Source organism: Mesoplodon mirus (genome assembly GCF_964341445.2).
Source record: "Mesoplodon mirus genome assembly, chromosome: 14".
NCBI classification, from domain to species: Eukaryota; Metazoa; Chordata; class Mammalia; order Artiodactyla; family Ziphiidae; genus Mesoplodon; species Mesoplodon mirus.
In genome coordinates this window covers 54,336,222-54,359,149 of record NC_138990.1, presented here as the reverse complement: position 1 = coordinate 54,359,149, position 22,928 = coordinate 54,336,222, and the positions used below count along the sequence as shown (strand labels likewise).

The following is a 22,928-nucleotide window of genomic DNA, read 5'->3' as shown; positions in this document are numbered from 1 at the left end:
CTCGTTGTTTTGATTTGCATTTCCCAGATATTGCATATCTTTTTATATACTTATTGGTCATTTTTACATCTGCTTTGGAGAAATATCTATTCTCGTCCTTTACTCATTTAACTAGGTTACTTATCTTTTTATTATTGAGTTGTAAGAGTTCTTTAAGTATTCTGGATACAAGTCCCTTATTTGATATATGATTTGAAAATGCTTTCTCCCACACTGTGTGCTATCTTTTCACTTTCTTGAGGTATCATTTTCAGCAGAGAAGTTTTTAATTTTGATGAAGTCCAATTTATTTATTTTTTTCTTTTGTCATTTAGGTTTTTGGTGGTATATCTAAGAAGGCTTTGCCTAACTCAAGGTCACAAAATGTTTTCTTCTAAGAGTTTTATAGATTAAGCTCTTACATTTAGGTCTGTGATTCACTTTAAGTTAATCTTTGTAATTGGTTTAAGGAAGAATTCCAATTTCATTTTTTTTGCATGTAGATGTCCAGTTGTCCTAGCACCATATATTGAACAGACTATTTATTCTTTCTTCATTGTATTGTCTTAGACCCTTGCAGAAAATCAATTGACTAGATGTGTAATAGTGTTAGCTAATCTTTTACTTTGCTTCTAGTATCTTTCAGCATGTCAAAATTTAAAATTGTAGTGCAATCAAATTAATTTTCTGCCTTATGGTTTGTACATTTTATATTGTCCTAAGAAATATTTCTTTATCCTGAATCATAAAAATATTTTTCTATATTTTCATTTAAGAATTTAAAAACTTTTTTTCACATTTAATACACTGTCTCTGTTTAGGTGTATTGATATTCCATTAATATAAAATTCTGAATTCATTTAAAACTTTGACAGAACCTTCTACTCTGGGAACAGATACAGATATACCAATGGATATTGACAGTAGTGACATGAACAGTGATGGTAGTCGGGGCTTGGATGACACAGAGGAACCATCTCCCCCAGAAGATAAAATGTTCTTCCTGGATCCGTCTGATCTTGATGTGGAAAGAGATGAAGAAGCTGTTAAAACAATCAGGTAACGTGTGTGTAAGGATTGCAAGCTACTTCCAAATGCAGGGTCAGTCTAGGAGCTCTGTTAAGAAAGAACAAGCCACATCTCTTTAAGTGGGACCTAAAATGTAATTTAAAATCAGTTAAATTTTGCCTAATACTTTTACATGTACCACAGTATTTTTCTGAAATAAATTATATTACTCTTGCTATCCACTCAAGATGGGCAGGTATGAGAATCCTGTTTTCTTAAAGAAGAAAATGCTTTATTTAAATATAGTCTAGATATAATATCTAGCTGTAGAGCATCCACCACAAAGTGCCAAAATTGAACCATCAGTTGAAGCAACCAATTTCTTCACACAGGCAGATTACCTGATGTTGGAAACACCAGTAAGAATCTATATCTGAGAATGTTGCACAAAGATGATGGTGATGAATTTGGGGATAGTTTTCATATTACAATTAATCTGACTGTTAGCACTTTGTAAAAATGCTACCAGATTATAAGACTTAAATATCTTCCTATGTTTATAGAAATTCAGTTTTTTATAGATACAGCCTATAGGATATACTACTTTGTGATAAAATCTATCATGCTGCCTAGGGTAGGAAGATTTCTAACAGCAATCCCAAATGAGACCCTCTCCCAGGCTCCAGATTTTCCAAATGGGGAGGATTCTTTCTGCTCTATTCATTGTTTTCTTTTCTTTTCTTTTTTTTAATAAATTTATTTATTTTTGGCTGTGTTGGGTCTTCGTTGCTGTGTGCAGGCTTCCTCTAGTTGCGGCGAGCCGGGGCTACTCTTCATTGCAGTATTCAGGCTTCTCACTGCGGTGGCTTCTCATGTTGCGAAGCATGGGCTCTAGGCTTGCGGGCTTCAGTAGTTGTGGTGCATGGGCTCAGTAGTTGTGGCTTGCAGGCTCTAGAGCGCAGGCTCAGTAATTGTAGCGCATGGGCTTAGGTGCTCCACGACATGTGGGATCTTCCCGGACCAGGGATTGAACCCATGTCCCCTGCATTGGCAGGCGGATTCTTAACCACTGCGCCATCAGAGAAGTCCCTCATTGTTTTCTTATGTTTTGTGACCCTCCAAAAAAATGTGATGACAAATAATGATGACTTACAGTATTATCTTAGTCTTTTATAAATTAACTATGTATCATCGTAACAGGATTAATTGATTTTCTTCTTCTTAAGCCATTGTTTGTCTTCCTAAGATATTTTGAAGAATTTTAGCTTAATTATCTTTAAAAGGGCTTGATGAGCTTACAGTATTTATGATTTTTTAAGTTGAAGTTGTAAATATTTGTCATAAATTTAAAATATTTTTTAGTCCATCAACAAGCAATAATATTCCGCTAATGAGGGTCGTACAATCCATCAAGCACACAAAGAGGAAGAGCAGCACGATGGTGAAGGAAGGGTGGATGGTCCATTACACCAGCAGGGACACCCTGGTCAGTAATCACAGGCATTTTATTATGGTAGTGAAACTTTGTTATGTGCTTTATTTTGTGCATTTTTAAAATCAAAATGAGAATGAGATATATATTAAGGCATCATAGTACTGGCACTATCATTACATTTGTAAAGAATATTTCAAAGGTAGGATATTTAATGTACTATTTTTATAAACTGGTAGAGCAGCAGAGATTCAAAGCGGGTCTGGTGGTATAACACCAAATGCACAATCTATGAAAGAAATAATTGATAACACTGGATTCATTACAATTAAAAACTTCTGCTTGGCAAAAGACAATGTTAAAAGATGGAGAAGACAAGCCACAGACTTGAAGGAAATATTTGCAAAAGAGACATCTGATAAAAGACTGTTCTCCAAAATATACAAAAAACTCTTAAAATTCAACAGTAAGAAAACAAATAACCGGATTAAAAAGTGTGCCGAAGACCTTAACATGTACCTCACCATAGAAGATACTTAGATGGCAAATAAGAATATGAAAAGATGTTCCACATCATGTCATCAGGCCAATTAAATGCAAATTAAAACAGTGACATACTACACACCTGTTAGAATAGCCAAAAACCTAAACACTGAGAACACTAAATGCTGGCAAGATTAGAGCAACAGGAACTTTCTTTGACTGCTAGTAGGAACACAAAATGGTATTGCCAACTTTTGAAGACAGTTTGGCAGTTTCTTACAGAACTAAAATGCTTTTACCATGTGATCCATATGTTGTACTCTTTGCTGTTTACCCAAAGGAGATAAAAACTTACGTTCATACAGAAACCCGCATATGAATATTTATAGTAGCTTTATTAATAATTGCCCAAAACCTGGAAGTAATAAATGTCCTTCAGTAGGTAAGTGGATAAATAAACTGTGGTACATCCAAACAATGGAATATTATTTAGCACTAAAAAGCAATGAGCTATCAAACCATGAAAAGACATGGAGGAATCTTTAATGTATATTACTAAGTGAAAGAAGCCAATGTAAAAAGATTGCATACTGTATGATTCCAACCATATGATATTCATTCTAGAAAAGGCAAAACTATGGAGGCAGTAAAAAGATCACAGTTAGAGGTGGAGACTTGTAAGTATGAATAGCATAACACAGAATTTTTAGGGCAGTGAGAATACTCTATATGATACCATGATGATAGATACATGTCATTATGCATTTGTCCAAACCCATAGAATGTGCAATACCAAGAGTGAACCATAATATAAACTGGACTTTTGTGATTATGATGTGTCAGTGTAGGTTTATCAGTTGTAACAAATGTGCCACTCTGATGAGGGGTGTTCATGATGGGGAGGGTTACACATGCGTGGGGACAAGGGAGTATATCGGAAATCTCTGTATCTTCCCCTTAATTTGCTGTGAACCTTAAACTGCTCCAAAAAAGTAAAGTATTAATTTTAAAAAATGATTTAAAGACACACTTAAAATTCTGCATGGCAAAGAACAAAAGCAAAGACAAATGACAAACTGGAAAAAGTATTTTCAACTCATATTCTAAACAAGTGGAAAAAAACACCAGAATACAATAGAAAAATGGGCAATGAATATGAACGTTCACAGACAAGGAAATACAAATGACTTTTAAATGTAAGATCTTGATCTCATTTTTAATAAAAAATACAATTTAAAATTTTACCAAAATACCAATTTTTATTTATCAGTGTAGCAAAAGATCAAAAAGTCTAGTAACATGCTGCATTAGTGAAGGTTTGAGCAAGTTAGGCATGTTGCTGATGAGACTGTAAATTCGATCAAATCTTGTGCCAGATAATTTAACACTGTCAAGTAAAATGACATGTGCATGTATCTTTTGACCCAGTAAGCCAACCTTTAGAAATTTAGCCTATAGGTAAATTACATATCTGTGTGTGTGCAATACGTAAGTGTTTGTGTATGCACGCATAAGATTCTTGCAAAGGAATCCCCAAAACCTAATAACATTGCTTGCCTGGAGTAAGGGTGGGAGTGAGGTAGGAGTGATGATGGAACTATACTTTTCACTATATATTCTTCTAATTTTCCGAATTTTGAACCTCACGAATTTTAAACCTATTCAAAAGTACAAACTTATGGATAGAAATGAAAGGGAAAGGAAAGTTCAGGCACTTTGGAGGAATCATTACTTTTGAACCTCACAGTTTTATGCTCTTTATAGAGAAAGAGGCATTATTGGAGACTGGACAGCAAATGTCTAACATTGTTTCAAAACGAATCGGGATCCAAGTATTATAAGGTAAAGATTTCACATCTTTAAAAAAATATGTACATTAAAATACTGTATATTTTCCAGCTATATTTCCAAATATTTATTAATTGTTATATTGGCTTATACCTATTACAACTGTGCCTAATGTAGTTTATAGAAGTCACTGTTAAGTTCCTTGTTGAAGCAACTGTCCTCTACCCCTCCATTTCACCCCCCATAACAGCCCTGCTACCAAAGGTTGTTTTTGTTGCGTGTTTGTTTTTCTCCTGTCAGGATGCTGCTGCTTTTCTTCTGGGTACCAAATGGTCCTCCATATCTGTGGATGCCTAACCATTTTATACAATGGACTTGAGCATCTGTGGATTTTGGTATCCACGGGGAGTCCTGGCACCAATCCCCCTTGCATACTGAGGGATGACTATACTATGATTTAGATTAGACTGTTAAGAAGGTCCCATGATCATTGCCGGTCCAGAAGAGGCAAATGTGGTATTCGGCATTTCTCCCATCTTCCATTTTACCTTAGACCCCAGTTCTTAGATGCTTCTTTTGGCTCTTCTTTTCCTTTGTATAGTCCTCTTTGCTTGACTTGCTTCACATTTTGCCGTGTCACAGACTGACACCAAACAAAATTGTCAGTGTAGCAGTTGTATCAGTAAGAAAAAGTATAGAAACTAATGAATTGCTTTGAGCTGGTTAGGTTTTTTAAAATAAGGTTTTTGCTTTAGGAAGGGGACTAAACATAAATGATGGTTACAGTTATGGACAGAACCAGAATAGAGTGCTTGAATAACTTAGCACTGACTTTCTTCTTTTGCTGCTGTTATTTCTGTTTCGTACTCCTTTGGGGCTGTATCTTGCAGATAGCAAGTAGATAGCCAGTAGAGTAGTAGCTGTTGAGTTGATTCAATGAAAACTGGGAAATGACAAGTGTTGGGTATAGTGGCAATTGCCCTCCTAAATCCTTTCCTTCCTTTCATTCTAATGATCTGCTACAGGCCTGAATCACTAGCTTGATTATTACACCCCATGCTCTGCCTCTGGCATTGATGGACATGCAGATCATTCAAAGCAGATACCATCATTAAGACTTGACTGTATGTTCCACGTGTCACGTACTTGTGTTTGTCTTAATGGTATTCATTAGAAACACATATCTTTGATTGTTTAGTGTATTTGAAAATTTAAAAAAGATGTATTCATATTTTATAATGCTTAATTTTTGCTTCAGGAAATTCCACTTTCAGAGATTCTTCGCATATCTTCCCCACAAGATTTCACGAACATTTCACAAGGCAGCAACCCACACTGTTTTGAAATCATCACTGATACTGTGGTATACTTTGTTGGCGAGAACAGTGGGGACAGCTCTCACAATCCTGTTCTTGCTGCCACTGGAGTGGGACTTGACGTAGCACAGAGCTGGGAAAAAGCAATTCGCCAAGCTCTCATGCCTGTTACCCCTCAAGCAAGTGTTTGTACTTCTCCAGGGCAAGGGAAAGATCACAGTAAGCAATAAGCTTGTTGATGGCTTTTTTCCCCCTTTGGTTCTTAAGCATTTTGTGGGTGTAGTTGTGTTTCTGTATTTATTTTTAATGCTCATTTTAAGCTTCATTTTTAGTAACCAGTACCATTAGTTAATTCCTTTATAAAATTATGTTGGTTATGGTACAATCCCCAGAGCTAGGTTCCAGAGTCAGTGTCACTACATTTAAATTCTGGTTTTGCCAACCTGTTATGTGATCTTAGCAAGTACTTTCCTTCTCTGTAATAGTACCTACTTTATAGGGTTGTCAGCATTAAATGAAAGAGAACCATAAGGTGTTGAGTAAACTACTAGTATTAGTATTTTGCTTCATGATGGGATTTTCAGGCTATAAAGTGTTACAGTTCACATACTCAGGAAATCTGTGAAGTCAGAAATGGCCGTATTTCTTTTAACTGAATTAAAACATTCAGAAACATTAAAAAAATATTGAAACACATGTCCTTTGCACCAACAAAATTTATAAAGTAAAACCTAAATTTGATAAAGGTTCAAGTGAACACTTAATCAGAAAGCCATAGTAAAATGTCACTTTCCCCTCCATTGGCATTATTTCGTTTATGAGGAAACATCATTTATTCATTAGACAAATAATATTTAAATTGAAAGAGGTATCAACCATTTTCTTTTTTTCTTCTTTTTTGGCCACGCTGCACAGCTTGTGGGATCTTAGTTCCCCAACCAGGGATTGAACCCAGGCCCCGGCAGTGAAAGCGCTGAGTCTTAATCACTGGACCTCCAGGGAGTTCCCTCAACCAGTTTCTAAATGTTCTTTATTTCATTTCAGCTATGCTACTTGGTACACCTGTTCTCGGCATTATGCTAGGCCCTGAGCTAGAATACAAAAGAAACACAGAAAATTTAAAAGCTACTAAGGGAAATAGGACATAACGTATATAAGTGTTAGATGGTAGCATAAAGCAGTAGAGTGCAAAAATGAGTAGTGCATTTCTCGAGGAACTCAGATATGGATAGGAAGAGTAAGCAGAGACTTCAGGATAGCGGAGCCTGATTTGAACCTTGACCTTGGATCTCAAGTAAGTTAGGATAGGCAGAGCTAACCTGGGAGGGGTGGAGGGGAAGTGTCACTGGTGTTGAGGAGACAAGTGTGATCAAAGGGATGAGGGTAATGACCATGAAAATGTTTGGTGTTGAATATTGATTCCTAAAGGGTGAATAAATGGATATTCACAGTGCTTCTTAAATTTGAGGGGATCTTAGACAGAACTGTCTGATATTCTAATTAAAACCATGGACTTTTTCCCCCAGAAAATAATGTGGGCACATAACACACAAATTTTATATATAATTGGATTTAGGGACCTTCTCAAGCCCATCCATGGACCTCTTCCCTTGGGTTGAGAGTCCCTAAAAACAGGTTGCAGAAGGACTAAGAGTGAGAACTCTGGAGAATGAAAGCCCAGTTCTGCTGCTTTACCAGCTTCATGATCGTGGCCTCTTCTGTTCTCTAATCTGAAAGGGAAATGATAATAAATGCATATGATGCACTTCGCACCATTCCTGACCCATTAGTGAAACTATTACTGTGTTGCTGCTACCGGTGTCCTTGTAACAATGTGTCTGGAGTAGAGTTCTCCTGGGAAGCAACAGAAATTAAAACTGGGTGAAGGTAGACAGTGGAGGCCTTTGAAAGAAAATAAAATATTGACTTAAACTAGGAAACTGGAACTACTGAAAAGCAGAGTTTTAGGCTCATTAATTTAGTTGATGATGTGCCTTTTATGTCTGTTTCATTAATATTTAATTTTTGGATTTTTAAAAAATATTTTAAAATTGGCCTAATATTTTAAAATGGAGTTTTTCCACAGTCATCTTACTTATTTTTGATGTATAGTTGCTTATATTTCCTTCTTAATGAAGTTTTACATTTTTATATTTGGGATTATGAAGGAAATTTCATCTTTGAGTTGTCACTGAGATTCTAGATTTTTGACAAGTAGTCTCTTGCTTACTTTCCAAATTTCCCTTTTTCCTTTTTCTTGTCAGTTTCTTCCTTTGTTTACCAAAGTAATACATTTAAACTTTATAGAAATATGTAATATGAGAAATTCCTCCCTATACACATGTGACACATCCCCCTATTCCCAATCATGTATCTCCCCCCTCAGAAACCCATTATTAATAATTTGGTTTATATGTCTTGATTTGGGGATGGCTTGTGGGGAGGGGAGTCTATACTACATTGTTATAATTTTATTTTCACACAAAAATGTATTATACATTTTTGTCATAAAAGATGTGTGATCTTTTTACAACTTGGTTTCATCAACTATTTAATATATATCAGATATATTTCAACGTCAGTATATAGAGTTATATAATTTTTTATTTATTATGACAGTAATACATACTTTTTATGCATTTTTTAAAATGCAAGCAGTCTAAAAGTGTATAAAGATTAAATCTTTGTTCCTCAACCCCCCCTCTCTCACTCACCAGAAGTAATCATATTTTGTTTTCGATTCAAATGTCACTACACTGCAACTCACCTTTTTAACTTAATAATGTCATAAATAGCTTTCTGACTCAGTTCTTATAGCCCTACATCCTTAAATGTTTAGATAGTATTCTTTTGTATGGACGTATCATATTTTATTTAACCAGTTTCCTGTTGATGGATTAGTATTGTATATGGATAAATTTTGTTTTAATGAAATTATATTAAGTGTATGTTAGCTAGTTTTAAAAATTTAATATATTGTGAGCATTCACATATCAGTAACTATTAATATTACTAAGTTATGGACTAACAGGTTTTTTTTCCATACATCATTCTTATATTTTACAGAAGATTTGTCTACCAGTATCTCTGTATCTAATTGTCAGATCCAGGAGAATGTGGTAAGTGAACATTACAGCTAAAATATGCAAATTGGGTGATTAAGGAAAATAAAATGTGAAAATCTTATTAGGAAAATAAGTTTATAGCCCAAAGTGTTGCGCAGTTTGCCTAAAGACACTAGGCTAGACTCTGTGGGTGATAACTTCCCTGAGGAGTTCTGCTTTATGAAGGAAACTGAGGCAGTTTCCTTTTAAATTATGAAAATAAAGTTAACTTTTTGTAAGTGACATTAGAATATCACAAAGTGATAGACTAGTTCAAAGAGAAGGGAGAGGCTACTTCTTTCTGGGTCAGAGCCGGGAAAGCTTCCCAAAGGAAGTACAACTTGAAATATGCCTAAAAGGATGGAAAAGAGTTTTGACACAAGTGCTGAGAGGATATGGATGGGGGAACATTTCATGCAAGTACAGAGAAGCAGGAAATGCAGGATTTTAAGGAAGAGTCAAGACTCACTTCAGGTGGTGTATGTAGGTACATGTGGGGGATTACAGTAGGGATCAGCATACTTTCTATAAAGGGATAGAAGTAAATATTTTAGGCTTTGCAGACCATATACAGTTATGAACTCAACTTGGCCATTGTCGTGAGAAAGCCGTAGGCAATACTTAAAGGAATAAGCGTGGCTGTTTTCCAGTAAAACTTTATTTGTGGTCACATATATTTGAATTTCATATAATTTCATGTTTCACAAGACATTATTATTTTGATGTTTTTTAACCATTTAAAAATTAAAACTCTGTCCTTAGTTCAGGGGCTGTACAAAGAGGCAGCAGGCTGGATTTGGCCCACAAGCCGTAGTGTGCCAACCCCTGCATTAGAAAGGAAAAAGGCTAGAAAAAGAAGTCAGAAAATTGTTCGTTAGCTCTATGTAAATTTCTCTGATAAAATCTCTTATTCTTTAACTGGGGCATCCAGCTGTTATTGTTCTATAACATGTAAATGTTGTTGGATTTTCTAAGATCGCAGTGAAGACTGATATCCAGTAGTGCTGTGGGAGATAGAGGGTTTCAGTGAGATTTAATCTGTCTCTTGTCCTAGTGGTAGGTAGAATAGGTAGCAGATTATTGGTGAGAGAAAGATGTTTTCTCATTTCATTTTTACAGATAAGAAGACCCGTCCCAGAGAATTCAGCTTACTTACGATTACCTAATTTAAACAGAAATTCGGATTTGTGGAACTACTGATTTTTATTTATTTATTTATTTTTTTGCGGTACGCGGGCCTCTCACTGCTGTGGCCTCTCCCGTTGCGGAGCACAGGCTCCGGACGCACAGGCTCAGCGGCCATGGCTCACGGGCCCAGCCGCTCCGCGGCATGTGGGATCTTCCCAGACCGGGGCACGAACCCACATCCCCTGCATCGGCAGGCAGACTCTTAACCACTGCGCCACCAGGGAAGCCCAGAATTACTGATTTTTATATGCCAGGCACTGGATTTGACACTTTGTATATATTCTCATTTAATTCACTTAAAAATCCAGTGAGATAGATGTTATTATATCCACTTTACCAATGAGGGAATGAGGCCTAGGAGACTTGGTTTATCCAGTCACGTGACTGCAGTGAGACCCGCACTGTCTGGGAATTAACACCGAACAAGACAGGTGTAGTCCCTGGCTTCATGGAGACTGTAGCACATACCCAAACAAAAGACAGACCTTGACTGAAGATCTGTCAGGAGGGTTGCCGAGCGCCTTCCAGGAGCTCTCTGACAGCGACAACCACTAGCGAAGAAAAAGGAAGACGAAAGGGAGGGGCGGAGGGGAGGAGATGGAGGAGTGGATTTGAGCTACACATACTCTTTTCATCAGTCTTTAAAAATTAGTCTGATCTCAATCATATGAACCTTTTGAGTTTTTCTTTCAAATCAAAGATAGCAAATCTCTTTAATGGTAAAGTAGGTAAAACTTTGTTCTTAATTTTTTATGTTAATTTACTTTTTATAGATCACTACTTAATAAATATATATATATATTTTTTTTTGGTGGGGGGGCTGCTTTGGTTCTTCATTGCTGTGTGCCGCTTTCTCTAGTTGTGGCGAACAGGGACTACTCTTTGTTGCAGTGTGCAGGCTTCTCGTTGCGGTGGCTTCTCGTTGCAGAGCACAGGCTCTAGGCACACGGGCTTCAGTAGTTGTGGCTCGTGGGCTCAGTAGTTGTGGCTTGCAGGCTCTGGAGCACAGGCTCAGTAGTTCCGGCATACGGGCTTAGCTGCTCCACGGTATGTGAGATCTTCCCGGTCCAAGGCTTGAACCCGTGTCCCCTGCATTGGCAGGTGGATTCTCAACCACTGCGCCACCAGGGAAGCCCAATAAATATATTTTTTAATTCAAAGCATTTTTCTCCCAATGGTCTTCTTACAGAATACATTATAGTTGTGCAATAAGAGTCATAGTATTGAAGATGGGCTTTTTTAGGACATAGAAAGCCTATATTTCATAAAATATTTTGTGAAAATTAGTTCCATCAATCATAAAAACTAAAATGTATTTAAGTATTTGAATGAAAAGAGTCAGAGATGTTGACATTATTTCATAGAGGTAATAACACTGCTTACTTTTTCCTAAATAGGACATCAGTACCGTTTACCAGATCTTTGCAGATGAGGTGCTTGGTTCAGGCCAATTTGGTATCGTCTATGGAGGTAAGCAACTACAGCCTTTTGCATATTGTAGATAACATAGAAAAATTATGAAATTTAAAAACATCTGCCAGCTGTTAACATCTTGTCACAGTTTCCTCAAGTGGTGTTTTTCTCAAAGGTTAACCTACATACATTTAGCTAAGCCCTTTTCACTATAACTATTAATTCCTTAATTTAAACTAAGAACATTAAAAAGTAACAGAAAGAATAAGAAAATTCACAATAGTCTTTATCTTTTCTTGTAGCTTACACATAAAGATGTTTGGGAAAAATAAATGGTTTGAAGTTTATGTTGGACTATGAAAGTTTGTTTATTGAAGTATATGCCCCACTGGTTTTCCCACACAAATGGCACCATTTGTCTACTATTGGCATGAATGGTATCAGGTCTGAAGACATGGAATCTTATCCAGCTCTGTGACTTCCACTGGCAAAGTCATTTAACCTCACTGTGCCTCAGTATCTTCATCAGTTTAATGGAGCTAATAAAACCTGACCTGCATAGTTCATAGGATTTTTAATATTCATTAAACCTAATATATGTAAAAGTACTTTATAAGCTATGATACAAGGTATAAAAGGAAAGTAATGTTAAACCCTTTTGTTCTTTACTGAGACTAGTTGGCCTTTCTGCCTGAAGGCTGTATAGTTAAGTCACTCTGTGCTGATCCAGTGAACCTAGAATAAAATTAATTAACTGGTATGATATTTCTATCTTGACAGAATTTCTAAAGACTAAGTCACATAGTTAACTATCATTTCTTTAATAAAGTGGATTATTTTTCAGCAAACAGGTTCATTCAAATTTCCTGCTGTTTCAAATAATAAAACAGCCTTTATTAGGGGCAATTACTCTAAGGGGAAAATATAATTTATTTCTTAAAATTAAAGGTTATGATGGAGAAAGAACAAAATGAGCTGAAAAAAAGAAATACAAAAATATATACATATCAATTTCAGTTTGTGGATAACTTCCTGATAAAGCTTTTGTATTGAATGTGGGATGTCAATTTGTGTCTTCTTTCTTTTCTGTACTTTTTTTAAAAATAGGAAAACACAGAAAGACTGGAAGGGATGTGGCTATTAAAGTAATTGATAAGATGAGATTCCCCACAAAACAGGAGAGTCAGCTCCGTAATGAAGTGGCTATTTTACAGGTAAAAAAAACCCCAAAAAGTTGCTTTGTATTGGTTTTAATTTTTGATTTATGAGTTTTTAAATCCAAGTCTATTTAGTGTGCTGATAAGATTTTGGTTTTTGTTTTCTTCTCATTTTTCTTTGTTCTCATTTTATGACCTTTTGGCTCAGTGAGAGGCTGGTGAGCATCTGAATTAACTCCCTAAGTTTTTTTTTTTTTAAGGCAAAATTAGGTTACAATAATCTAGGAGTTACAAGGACTGCCATTATGGTAGTAGTTTGTTTAGAACACATTTTCCTAAGGAAAATCTTAAACTAAAAAAACTCAAATTTCATTCTTAATTCATCACTCCATGAGCTCAAAATACTTTGATACTTCTACCACCACATTTCATTATAATAGTTTAGTCCATTAAGGTATATTTTTAAAGATATATTGGCAATGACTTAAATCCCATAAAATAAATTACTGTGTGTTTTAATTTTTATTTAGCATTTTTATCTCTTTTGGACATCATCTAGAAGAGTAAAATTTAGCTTTATTTTTCTGAATATCATATAATATGCAAATATTTATTAATTCATTGTGTAGCTTTTGCATAGTATTTAAGAAATCATGGTGATATAATAGTTAATGCTGTCAGAGCCCCATTTGCTTGTGGGTGAAGTTCAAGAAGACACAGCCTATTGAACTTGTGCTTCTTTGGAGAAGAAGGTAAGAAACTTATAAACATGTAATTAATTTTACATTTATTACATTATTGGTCACTGTTAGTAACATTTGCCTCACTTTTTTTCAGAGGAGTGATAAAAGATTGTGGTCTACAAGCTACCTGTGGTCTCTTCAAGGCTGCCTCCTCCTATAAAACTACCTTTAAAATAGTATATTAACAGCATTCAGACTCTGCATTAGGGTTTGAATACACTGTTAGAGATCTTTTTTCATATCTAATTTTGGACTCTTTCTCAATATCCAATCAATATGCAAAAAAATAAATATTAAGGATTTATTCATAAGGATTGATTTTTCCTTGTCATTTAAAAAAATTTTTATTGAGGTATAGTTGATTTACAATGTTGTGTTAATTTCTGCTCTACAGCGAAGTGACTCAGTTATACATATATATATTCTTCATATTCTTTTCCATTAGGGTTTATCACAAGATATTGAATATAGTTCCCTATGCTATACAGTAGGACCTTGTTTTTTATCCATCATATATATGTTAGTTTGCATCTGCTAATCCCAAGCTCCCAATCCATCCTTCCCCCACCCGCCCTCCACCTTGGCAACCACAAGTCTGTTCTCTGTGTCTGTGAGTCTGTTTCTATTTCATAGATATGTTCGTGTCGTATTTTAGATTCCACGTAAAGGTTCTCCTTGTTACTTTGATCACAAACACAGCTCTGTACTAAATACTGAAGCTTTTTTCCCACATGTTATCAACTGCAAATCTTAATAACTAAATTTAGGAATTTCCAGATAATACACAATGTAAACACTTTATTATTATAGCCCTCTGGTTATTTTCAGAAGGAAAATATTTCAGAATTAAATAATTGTCGCCTGTGGGATTTTTCACTTTCATTTCACAGGGCTATAGTAATGTCAAATGTCCTTTTGCTATTGCCTGAAGAGGGTAGTAGAGTAGTGGGAGAAAAGGTGAGGCGCTCTCATGGCTCCCTATGTAAAGGGGAAAACATTCTCAGAAACTTAAGAGCAAAATTTCTAGTTTGACCGTTGTAGTATAAATTCAGTATTTTCCCCTTCTCTTCTTGGAAATCACCCAAAAGCTACAAGAAAAATGACAAACAGAAAAGCATACTCTATCTTTAACAAAAATAGAAAAGAGTTCAGCCCTACAAAATAGGTGGAAGTTTTTCCAAAAACAATGGAAATGGACCAGGCAAATGTAGGAAGAGGCACCACAATAAAAACTGGTTTTGCTGGCTCTTTCTGAGCTCTACAGTCGTGACAGCCTCTCTTTAGTTCCTCTCAAATAGAAGAAAGCCAAGGGAGTCATGATCTAATAAGATTTAATTCAAGAGAAAACACACGAAGTGAATTGAAGTAGGGCACTCTTAACAGTGGAAGAGTGCAAATCACACTAAACCAAATGGCATCAACAACATCTATAAAGGAAAACTAGAGACCATACAGGGAGGAACAGACAAGCACATTAGTAGTCCATGACAGATGAAATAGACAAAGCTAAGTAAGAACATAGGAGGCCTAAACAGTATAAGGTAGATCTAAGCAGTTTATGTTGAACACTGTACCCTAAAAACAAATAAGTACCCTATTAATTCAAAAAAACAGTAGAATAAACAGTACTTTTTGGTCTCAATGCACTAAAGCTAGAAATAAATTATGAAATCAGAAAACAAAAACTCCCACCACCTGAAAAAAATTTTTTTTGAGTCTTAATTCTTGAATCAGACAGCAAAATCAAGATTGGAGTATTTAGAAAATAATTGTGGAAATACTGTATATCAGAGCTTTTGGACTGTTGCTCACAGAAATCTTGGTAACCTCAAATATTTAACCAAGAAAGAATGAACATAAATGAATTAAGAGTCTAACTCAAGAAGTTGAAGGATGAACAGTCAACCTGAGGAAAACAGAAGGAATTAACAAAGATAAAAAAGGAAATTAATAAATTTAGTATAATCCAAAAACTGATTATCGGGCGGGGGGGGGGATAACAATAAAATAGGTGTCCAACCGAATCAAAGTATAAGAAGATATAACAACATTTTGGAGAGACGATCACAAATACTGAAAAAATTTTAGGGAATCTTAAGATACTATCTTGTGCAACTCTGTTAGATAAACTTGAAAACCTGGAGAAAATGATTCTCTATGAAAGTATAATTTACCAAAACAGACTCTAGAGGAAATAGGACATTTAAACAAATAGAAGAAGTGGTTAAAAGAATTTATGTTACAGCATACTTCTGTTTTTGTGTGTGCATGCGTTTCCAAGGATGGTGGGGGGAAAAAAGAAACTTAAGAGGTAGTCAACTGCAATATAGGGGACAGCCAACCACACTTCCAACTCTAAATCGGTCAAAGTTATGATGTTCTGAATCTTCTGCTTACTGCCATTATCATGCCCCACCACTGTGGGGTATTTCACTTTCATGTATCTACTATAAGATTATGTCACTTTTTATTTTGCTACCTGGAACACCATGTCATTAACTTGTTTTAAGCTGATTAGTAAACAGTATTTATCTTGCATTTGCTGTTCACTTTCTAAACATTTTTAAAACACCAACCATGATTCAGAAGTTGAGCTAAAAGTGGCTAAGACACAGTCTCTGCTCTCAGAGAACTTACTAGGCTACAGAGTAAGATACATATACACGTGATACAGTACCATGGGATAGGCAGTGCTGCATAGAGAGCAGTGGCAACTACTGCAGCAGTCTGGAAGAGAGGTAATGTGAGCTACACTGGAGGCATTACAGTGCGAACTGAGACGTGATGGTGTATTCAAAACACATTTTAGAGATGGAGCCCAACTTCACACAGGCCGAAAAAAAGTTTGCCCTCTTGGCATACTTAGATACCCATAGTAAGGAAAAAAAGCATGAGAAAAATATATTTCTGTTAATAAGTATTAAAAAGTTTAATCACTTGGGCCAATATTTAAGAGCATATTTAAGACTGAATAAGAAGAATGAAACCAGACTACTGAAGATATTAAAATCCACACAGAGGAATTTAGATTTATGTCCAGAAATAAAGAACCACTGAATGTTTTTTGTGTATGGCTGACTTCTCAAATTGCTTTTGAAGAAGTTTTGTTTCTTTTTTTAATATCAGTTAAGATAGATGGCTTTTTTATTAGCAGATACAGTATCACATTCAGCTTTGTATTTCTCCAACCCTGTTAACCTAGTAGTGCTTAAGAAAAAGGGGTGATGGTAGTAAAGAAATGCTGAGCCTAAAAGAGGGAAGACCAGATCAAGGTGTAGTGCAACGAGATCAAGACTTAGATAAATAACTACCTTAAAGACAAAACCACCTGTTTGAGCCAAGACCCTCACAAACAGCCCCAAAGAACCAAAGCTCTGTGTAATTGGCCAAACTTTGATTGGCAGTTGGCGCCTATTTATGGACAGCATAAAGTTAGAGTACTATCAGAAGATTAAAAAGATGAGAAGGAAGGAAAAGAAGTAGTAATGGACAAGGGCATTTATACTGGAAAAACTGGGAAGACATTCTTTCCCTTCAGTGCATCCACTCTCCAGTACAGAACTTGGAAAATCAAAATCTATGATCCTTTTTATTTTGTTTGCTATTTATTTTTCTAAGCTATTTTTTTGCTTTCTGTGCCGTTATTCCAAACAATTAATTGCAGCACATTGTTAGATATTAATATTTGCAGAGTAAAACTTTTACTCAAGTTGGTCATATAAATATCCTGCAACTCTTCAGAATTTGCACCATCCTGGGATTGTAAACCTGGAATGTATGTTTGAAACCCCAGAACGAGTTTTTGTAGTAATGGAAAAGCTGCATGGAGATATGTTGGAAATGATTCTATCCAGTGAGAAAAGTCGACTTCCAGAACGAATAACTAAATTCATGGTCACACAGGTATTTTAACTTTTTTTGAAACTAGAAAATAATAAAAACTACAAGAAATGGTAGTGCTTTTACATATGGTAACATTGTGGGAATTATTAACTTTGAAAAACAAAATAACACTTAGTTAAATCTTGATGAACTGTAGTGGACTTTTTAAATTATTATACCACTCAAGGGGTCCAGTTAGTGTTTAGCTGTGATTTTTCCAGAAATAGAAAAAAATTCTGTTTTCTTCAATAACAGATACTTGTTGCATTAAGGAATCTACATTTTAAGAATATTGTGCACTGTGATTTAAAGCCAGAAAATGTGCTACTCGCATCAGCAGAGCCATTTCCTCAGGTGAGATATTCTCCAGGACCTTTTTTAAGTACGGTTTTAAGTATCTGTCTGACAACATTATGAAGTACCCACGTCATGAAGGGCAGTGCTGTAGATTCAGTACATAACCATCTTACAGAAAAGGTTTCCACCTTATAACTGCTATTGAGGATTTATACCCGAGTAGTCTGCATTCAGATTTTACTAATTATATTGCTTATTTTCATGAAGACTTTTTAGACTTAATGACTTTTTAGACCAGTTCTCAAGGAATAACTTTTTTGCACTTTTTGCACAATTCACCCCTCCCTGTGGGTTGGGAATGAAGTAGGGAGAGTCAGCCTTGGTTGGTGCTTGGTGCTCAGGACAAATTCCCCATGAAATAAAACAAACTGAGGGATGATCCTGAAATGAGAAGACCAGATTTTGGTTGAGGCAGGCAGCCAACACTTCTTCCTCTTTAGAGTACTATTATTTCAAACATTTTCAGCAAAACCTATGGAAGAATTACATTTCCCATCACTGCCAGTGCTCACATATGTATTATGATATGTATGTGTGTGTCTCTCCTGCGTGTGATGCATTCATTTTTTACTTGGCTAAATTTCATTTCATTAAAAAGTGTTGATCTTGATCCAAATTTATTTCATAACCTAAAAATGGTTATTAACCCAAAGTTTGAAACATTTGTCCTGAGGAATATATATTGGTGGTACCTATGAATATTTCTCATGATTGGCATCAGCTAGAATAATCTGTTGCCAAATTATTGTTTATGTACATTTAAAACACAATCAGACAAGTGGCTAGAATAAGGACAACAGGTGACTATTTCACTTGGTAAATACAACTCAGATTCTCTTTCAAGAAAAAGATGTATTTAAAAAAATTATTCAACTCTTTTAAGGAAGTAATCATATTCCTTTTGTAATGCCTATGTGAATAAAAGTAATCCTCTACCTTTGTGAGGTCACAAAGGTTCCGTAAGCATTGGTGCAATATTTTAAAGTGCTTCCATGTATTATTTCATTTGATCTTCAAGAGAGTCTGGACAAAGGATGTACACCCCTACAGCTAAGGCTAAAACTCCAGCTTTCTGACCTCCATTAGGAACAAAGGGAAAATAATGTCACTTACTTGATACTCTTTTTTTTGGTCAAGTGCTAGCCATGGCCCCTCTTCTTTATTCAGTTGCCAAACTGCCAAGTCATCTTTACTTTATCAAAATGTTAGCTGAAATATGGCATTTAATAAAAAAAGTTATTTCTTCATGGTCAATAATCCTGTTCTTCAAATATTCAGAGGAAGTAGTTGAATTCAGTAATGACACAGAACAAATATCATAAAAACATGTATGAAGGTCCGTCTTTGCTTTCCACTCACTGTTTGTACCACTGGTTTGTAGAGGCCTCTCAATTTATCTTGAAGTTTTTAGTGAAGACATTTTGTGAATCAGGGCATTTCCCCCGGACAGTACTTGGCATTTGCTTGTTCAGCATGGATGTATCATTAATCACCAAAATTTGAACCTCGTAGAAGATGGGCAGCAAGATAAGTATTCTGAGCTCTGCCAATCTCATTACATTTCCAGAACTCTCTTCCCAAAGGGGCATGGTAGTGACTGCAGCTACCCCCAGATATAACTTGTTTCAAATCTAAACATCTAACTAGCAATATTTTGTTCCATAGTCATAGAAAACACTCTTTCTCTTTCAAACAATCTCTAATATGACTCTTCTACTGGCCACATTAATAGTTATCCTTAATACACCTCAATTTCATTTACTTGCCAATATATAGTGTCCTTGGGAAGAGAGATTCTAGGATTAAGCAAAATAAAGGGTAAGTTTTTTAAGTATCATAACTTATTTTTCATTCAGCAAACATTTGAGTACCTCTATCCAGGCACTGTGAGGCCACTGAGCGTTTAAAAGTGAAACATGTATTTCCTGCTTACAGGTAATAGAAAGTGATCTCCTGAAAGCCAAATGATAAAAGATCAGCACCCTCCATTTCATCAAAAACGCTGAGCACTTATAACACCAGTCTGGTATTTGGCATTCTGGAAGCTAGAATTCAAAAGTGGTTTTTTGAAAGGAGCATTAGCAAAGCTCTTCATACTGTTAGTAATGGATCACAGGGTTATAAATGTATCTATTTGGGAGAAGGGTATTTTACAATTTCCTTATCTATAATTTTTTGACATTCATAATCAATACAGTTGGCAAATGTGTTGAAATGATACAGTATCATATTTAGGGACAGGTATGTATATATAGATAGATACATATGTCAATAATATAAAATTAACATCATCCTTTAATTTCCAGGTGAAGCTGTGTGACTTTGGTTTTGCACGCATCATTGGTGAAAAGTCGTTCAGGAGATCTGTGGTAGGAACTCCTGCATACTTGGCCCCTGAAGTTCTCAGGAGCAAAGGCTACAACCGTTCTCTAGATATGTGGTCAGTGGGAGTTATTGTCTATGTGAGCCTCAGTGGCACGTTTCCTTTTAATGAAGATGAAGATATAAACGACCAAATCCAAAATGCTGCATTTATGTACCCACCAAATCCATGGAGAGAAATTTCTGGTGAAGGTAAAAAAAAATAAGTTTTAGGTCTGTGTCTTTTAGTCAAAATATTTGTGATCCCAAATCACCCTGTCTCTTCTGACTTCTCTTTTTAATATTTCCCCTTCACCTTCCAAATTCAACTGTTTACCAACTGTTTGAGCACGCTTCCTTTTACATTATCTTATTTATCTTCCTTATAGTTCGCAGGCAGGGCACTAATCCAGGCCCCAACTGCCTCATTTTGAAACTACTCAAGTAGCTTAACTGTCCTTCTCAGTCACCACTGCCAAATCCTTCTTCAGGAAACACTACTTTCATCTTACGCTGCTCCCGGACATTTATCTCAGCCTCCCTCTAACCAGGCTGCACCTGTAGGTCTCTGGGATATGGCCCAAGTTTGCCTTCTAGCCTCATCCGCCATTACTGCCCTACGCAAGCTACTTTAAACTATTCGCTGCATTTTGCTTAGGTTTTTTCCCTGCCTACCCGTCTCTCCTCCTTGCTGTCAAAATCCTTCCAGTTCTTCAGAGATCCCTTAACTTGTGGCTCATCTGAGAAGTCTTCCCTGAACCCCTCCTCCAAACTGTGTAAGATCTACTTAGGCTACTAGTTGGGCGTATTTATCTTTTCACGACCACTTATCTTCAGAACTAGATTCTGATCTCCTTGAATGGAGACCTGTAACTTAGGTTCTTTATATACCACTTAAAACATTATTTAACATTCCCATAGCATTTGATAGAACCACTACTGGGGAACTTAGCCAACCTTTGGAACCCGGGGGCCTTTTTTTTTGTTTTCCCAAAAGTGCCAGACCTAATCATAGGGATTAACAGCCCATTAAACTGGGAAAAGTTTGAGGAACAACATATAAATAGTAGGCTTACTTGGTAATGAACAGAGCTAACTGAAGAAGTACATATGAGGGTTTGGGGATGTTGCCAAAGTCATCTTAGAACTCCTTGGACAGTGTGGTCTGCAGACCTCTTAATCAGAATCACTTGGTGAATTTATTAAAAAGAAGACCCTGCTGGCTCTATCCCAGAGATTCAGACTCACCAGCTGGATTGATGCCCAGGAATAAATACACTGAATACATTTTAATAAATACACTGAATGATTCTGATGCACATAGTGGACCGCCATTTAAGGAACAATGGATAAAAGTTTGAAGTATTTAGAATACAGAGAAATTAATAATTAAAATACTTATAGGAAAAAAATAACTTGATTAGGGCAAAAACAAAAATATGGAAAACCGTTGCTAGTTTGGTGGTATTTAGAACTAGAAATAGTATAGTATAAGGCGTTCATTTGTCTCATCCCTGGATCCATGCCTTACTAACAACTGTATTGTTACATAGGGGTGTTGTCAGTGTATAGTTACCTGGTTGCTTTGGTTTTGCAGTTGGCCCATTTCTCCAAATAATTGGATAAAATATGTATGCCAAGATCTCATCAAATACACCAAAATACCATGAACTTATTTGCTAAAACTTGTTAAGTATGAACTTTGGGTAATAAGTTATCACCTCACTGTAACCACATCTGTAGAAGCAAGGCAATGGCTTCGGCTACTTTTCCAGACCAAGCCCGAGATTAGAAAACATGGCATCACTGGGGAGGGAAAAAAGAAACAAAGAAACCCAGCCTATAATAAGAGTCTGTTTTATTCATCTTAAAAATAATAGTTAATACTCAGCATTTATATGCTGAGCACCATTCTAAGCCCTTCATGTGTATTAAATTTATTTCATCTTCTCAACAACCTCGTTATACAGTTGACCGAGGCACAGTATTACTTTAGTAACTCACCCTATGTCACACGTAGTAACAATGCCAGCTCAAGCAGGCTGGCTCCAGTCTGTACTTTTAACCTGTACTCTATACTGTCTCCTTAATGTTAATAAACCAGATACACTGTGAATTCAGTAAATATTTATGAATCACCAGCATGTTAGCTTAAAGGCCATGTCCTTGAGAAGCAAAAATCCTCAACCTTATATTTCTATGGATTGAACTGCTTTCCAGGCAGAGTCACAGGTTTGGGATGCTCCATACGCTCAAATTCATGTATCTAATTTTGTCTTTTCCCTTAGCAATTGATTTGATAAACAACCTACTTCAAGTGAAGATGAGAAAACGTTACAGTGTGGACAAATCTCTTAGTCATCCCTGGCTGCAGGTAAAAAAAAAAAAGTTCTCTCTCGGCAAAAAAAAAAATGTATCTCTCTTCAGCGATTCTCATTTGAGCAGTTCATGGTGATTGTCTTAATGAAACCACTCTTAAAAGCAATAGATTCTACATGTCTTAGGGCCTTATAGTATTCATTTCACCTTTTTGTAAGGTGAGCTTGACACATTATGTTGTCAAATATATTTTATTTTTAAAATGTCCACTAAAAGGTTTATATTTGCATTGAAGAGATCAGAGATGCCATTTAAAATGTTTGGCTTAATTCCCCCCAAAAGCTGTTGCATAGATTTGTCAAAAGATACCCCCAAACTTCAGAGTAAAGAGAGAAGCT

At 35.9% G+C, this 22,928-nt stretch overlaps 1 protein-coding gene across 6 annotated transcripts in view; it reads left to right on the top strand.

The window, feature by feature from the left end:
• PRKD3 (protein kinase D3) overlaps positions 1-22,928 on the top strand; it is an 83,869-nt gene that overhangs the window by 57,837 nt on the left and 3,104 nt on the right. For 3 of the 6 annotated variants that reach the window (XM_082642578.1, XM_082642576.1, XM_082642577.1), the window contains 11 exons: positions 855-1,038; positions 2,350-2,473; positions 4,667-4,744; positions 5,949-6,225; positions 9,073-9,125; positions 11,696-11,768; positions 12,819-12,925; positions 17,353-17,514; positions 17,749-17,847; positions 20,157-20,424; positions 22,500-22,585. In XM_082642578.1, the coding sequence (XP_082498704.1) occupies positions 855-1,038; positions 2,350-2,473; positions 4,667-4,744; positions 5,949-6,225; positions 9,073-9,125; positions 11,696-11,768; positions 12,819-12,925; positions 17,353-17,514; positions 17,749-17,847; positions 20,157-20,424; positions 22,500-22,585 (1,511 nt within the window). The other 3 variants (XM_082642580.1, XM_082642579.1, XM_082642581.1) reach the window with 3 other exon arrangements.